This window comes from Priapulus caudatus, unplaced genomic scaffold (genome assembly GCF_000485595.1).
Source record: "Priapulus caudatus unplaced genomic scaffold, Priapulus_caudatus-5.0.1 Scaffold309, whole genome shotgun sequence".
Lineage (NCBI taxonomy): Eukaryota > Metazoa > Priapulida > Priapulimorpha > Priapulimorphida > Priapulidae > Priapulus > Priapulus caudatus.
In genome coordinates, this window is record NW_014577370.1 from 413,685 (window position 1) to 417,932 (window position 4,248).

At 46.7% G+C, this 4,248-nt stretch overlaps 1 protein-coding gene across 1 annotated transcript in view; it reads left to right on the top strand.

Moving 5' to 3' along the window:
• The window catches only part of LOC106808854 (cysteine dioxygenase type 1-like), a gene marked incomplete at its 3' end in the record, with an annotated part of 30,480 nt that extends 28,370 nt beyond the window's left edge, over positions 1-2,110 (top strand). The window contains 1 exon segment of the mRNA XM_014811742.1: positions 1,977-2,110. Coding sequence (XP_014667228.1) covers positions 1,977-2,110 — 134 coding nt within the window.
• Between the last annotated feature and the right edge of the window lie 2,138 nt (positions 2,111-4,248).

The following is a 4,248-nucleotide window of genomic DNA, read 5'->3' on the forward strand; positions in this document are numbered from 1 at the left end:
GAGAGAGAGAGAGAGAGAGAGAGAGAGAGAGAGAGAGAGAGAGAGAGAGAGCGAGAGCGAGAGAGAGAGAGAGAGAGGTTTATGATTCCCCGAGAGTTACGGGAAACACTTATTACCCTGCAGGATCTATGCCGCAGTCAATATTTCATATAACAAACTAACCGGAAGCCATATTGTTCCAAATATCCTGTCAGCGCCAGTACTTCGAGGTCAAAAACGCGTCAATGTCACAAACCTCCGCATTTCCGCCTATGTCTGCCGTGAGATTCAACAGCTGGCTTCATCAGAGAGAGAGAGAGAGAGAGAGAGAGAGAGAGAGAGAGAGAGAGAGCGCGCGAGAGAGCGCACAGCTGCCGAGCGTGCTAGATTCGCACGTGTCGTAGTAACGTTCTCGCCATAACGCTCTCGCAATTCAACATTACGCGGCAGTGTGTGAACGCGCCGAAGTGGAGAGAGTGTCGGTGCGCCCGTAGAGTCAGTCGATCGCGTCTGTTTCCGCGACACGCGTGCAGGGAAATTGCCAGTACTAGTCCGATGAGGTAACATTGACTCAGCTGTCTGCAGTTGTGGGCCGGCGGAAAGGTGGTGGAGGAGGCGGAGGAAGAGGGGGAGGAGGAGGAGGAGGAGGAGGAGGTGGAGGATGGAAGTAAAGGTAAGGCAGATAAGATCGATATAGGCGGAAACGGGACAGGGGAAGGATGCGTGCCGGAAAGAGGAAGACAGGAAGGATGCGGACGGGCGGCATAAAGACTGATGGGAGACAGGCGGGTAAAATAAAGGTGGGAAGTAAGAAGATTGGAAGGAAGCAGTTGGGAAGGAAATATATAGGAAGGGAGAGCAGGAAGACGGGCAGAAGGGACATGGGCAGGAAGGAAGAGGACGGCGAGGAAGCGAGTGGGATGGAGGAAGATAGGAAAGAGGCAGGTAGGAAACAGGAATACAGGAAGGACGTGGGCGGGAAGTAAGGAGATGGTAAGGTGTCGCCGGGGAGAGTGGTGGGCAGCGAAGACGTACGTGAGAGAAGGCGTGCAGAAGCAGACATGTCATGTAGACATGGGTTTATGTGTCATTCGCTCGTGGTTCGATCGTCTCCCCCTATCTCAGCAACGCGATAGTTTCATATCTACTCGCGATGGTGATCTTTTTAGTAGAGCGCGATTTCAAAATGCTCCCTCCTTCCCCTTCCCCTCCCTCTCCTTCTCCCTCTCACTCTCTTGCTCTCTCCTTCTCAAGATTAAGCGTCTATTGATGCACAGAGCTGGCTGCTGTTATTGCAACGTGCTCTATACATGTAATTCGCGCGCGGTAATGTGTTTGCTGCATCGCATGTAGTTCGTCACGACGACAGTAAGAAATGGCGATGGAAATTACTGTGCTCAGGATGAGTAATGCAAACTGAACATCGGATTTGTTAAAGCGATGCAGCGAATGCATATCACTCACTACTTGGGCTAGCAATCAACGCACATAAGAGTCTATATAAGAGAATTTTCTATTATGGACTCTTGCTGCACATGTTACAGGCCTGTGATGAAGGTCTGTGCTCTCTGATTGGTGGAAGCACATATCGCGTGACATTGCGTATGAATGCCGTATTATTGCTGCTAATGTAACGTTGTTTGGGCATTTCTTTCCTGCATGTCGATTAAGGGCTGTTATCTGGTGAAAGAGTTGAGGGATACGATCCCGAATCGATAGGTGCTCCCAGCCCAGGCACTGTTAGTTTTTTCCGGAACCACGCCTACTGGTGATTGACATGGCTTGCGCGGGCCGTGTGAGCGGTTTAACATATATTATGTTGCCTTTCCAGTACACACTTGGATCAGTAGTTATTGCGGGCATGTTCCGCTGGAACTAACATGTACTCGCAGCACTTCTAACATCCAGTTCACGTCCCTACCAAGATTTTGTAACGAAATGTCCTTGCTTTCCCCCAAAAATTCCGAATTCTCTAACAACTCGCGTGTACTTCACAGGTGTTAGAAGGAAATCTAATGGAGACTCTTTATGACTGGCCGAGCGAGGGCCACGCCAGCTCGGATGAGGGGGGAGAACACCTGCAGAAGAAACGCATCGTCACCGTCATGGAGAATCAAGTTGCCTACATCAATGGTAGGTGGCGCTGCTGTGGCTGACTCTAGTAGAAGTCGGTCCGTGGTTCGATTAGCGAGAGTACAAGTAATTCAAGGGAAGAATGTTGATATCTGTGATGAATCACAAGGGAGTTGTGCAGAAGCACAGTAGCATAAACATTAATAAACACCTGTATTCAAACCAACCATCCAACCAACCAACCAACCAAACAACCAGCCAACCACCCCAACCAACCATGCAAGCAAGCATGCAACCAACCAACCAACCAACCAACAAACCAACCAACCAACCAACCAACCAACCAACCAACCAACCAGCCAGCCAGCCAGCCATGATGTCGAATATGTAGTAACTATAACTGGTCGAAATGCACGTGCTTTCGTGTGCTGTGTTACGACCTTCTGGACATGATTCATCTCTGGCAAAGTCTAGACTAGCATTAGTCCGAGATTCCTTTGACCAATGCCCACACCGACGATTTTGGTGGATTTGGTGTGGGTTAGGTCAGAGCAACTTGCCTATACAAAACGTGGAATTTCTCCGATCCCGCCGAGGATCGCTGTTTCATTGCTTCAAACTCACAATTGGGCTATCAATCAAGACCTGACGCACATAGATCGAAAACTGGATAACTTATATGCTTGCTCGCGTTGGTAAGTACACTTGTACTCTTTTACCTTAGTCGTATTTCGATTTGAAAATTTGTTGCTAACAATTTTCCTCCGACATCGGTCATCCATCGTGCATCCAACTGCATTTTGGGAAACAACAGAGTAGCGTATTTTGGTAGCGTGGTAGTTTCCCAAAATTCAGTTGGATGCACGATGGATGGCCGATGTCGGAGCAAAATTGTTAGCAACAAATTTTCAAATCGAAATACGACTAAGGTAAAAGAGTACAAGTGTACTTACCAACGCGAGCAAGCATATAATAATCCAGTTTTCGATCTAAGTGCGGCAAGTCTTGATTGATAGCCCCAATTGTTAGATTGGAGCGATGAAACAGCGATCTTCGGCGGGATCGGATAAATTCCACGTTTTATATAGGCAAGTTGCTCTGACCTAACCCACACCAAATCCACCAAAATCGTCGGTGTGGGCATTGGTCAGAGGAATCTCGGCAGCATGGGATTGAGATTACAGCCTACGGAGTTATTCGCAGTCCTTGTCGGACCGCTGGCCTATAGCAAGGCTTGCCAAATGCGATTTCGACCAATGCGCAGCAGGGCGTTTTTTAATATGCATAATATTTTTCTCGTATAACTCGTATTATACGTCGTAGCCTACAGGTAAAGAAATACTGCGAATATATTATATTCGATGCTATAGGGCGGTGCTCTGCCGGCCTCTATTCTTTCCTCAGAAGTCATGCATAAGAAGCAATCAACATTTTCCCATACGGTGGGCAGTGAGTCAAGGCCATAGCGGGCAGATATACAAATAATTTTATATCAAGAGTACATGAATAGAAAGTTTCTATTCATGCACTCCAGCTTATATGTACACTAGACCCGAACCACACCCTATTAACATATGATACTGGCGCACATAACCGGCATTATAATGATCTTGATACCGTGGCATTATATCAAGAGTAGATAATATAACATCTGCATATGTTAACATATGTTATCAAATCAATGATCAATATGTTATTAAATCAACATATGTTATATTATCTACTCTTGATTATATATATCCTCCGCGAGCCATATAACCTCGCTAAAAAATAGTTATAATCGCATTTGCACTTATACGCGCGCGCTATATATAATACCAGGAGTTAATAAAGAAAAAAAGTTGTCTTTATTAACTCCTGATAATACTTATATTACGCGCGCGTGCTAGCTTATGCTGTTTGTTGTCTGCTGATCGGTGACGTACAGTGTTTACTGATCCAGTGCCCGATTATGGATCGGATCGATGAGCGTGTATATAATAAAAAACCAATATAAGATATATCCGCCCCGGGCGCCTGCTGGTTAGGTGGTCACGACAGTGTCGCGCAATCGGCGAACCTTTCAGCGTCGGCTTGATCGACTCATGGCGAACTTCGATCCCCTTGAGCGACGAACGCTGAATAGTCAGGGGGCAGATCCAAAATAAGGATGAGCCTAAACTTTTTGGGTAGAGGCTGGAAACGGGTAAATATCAT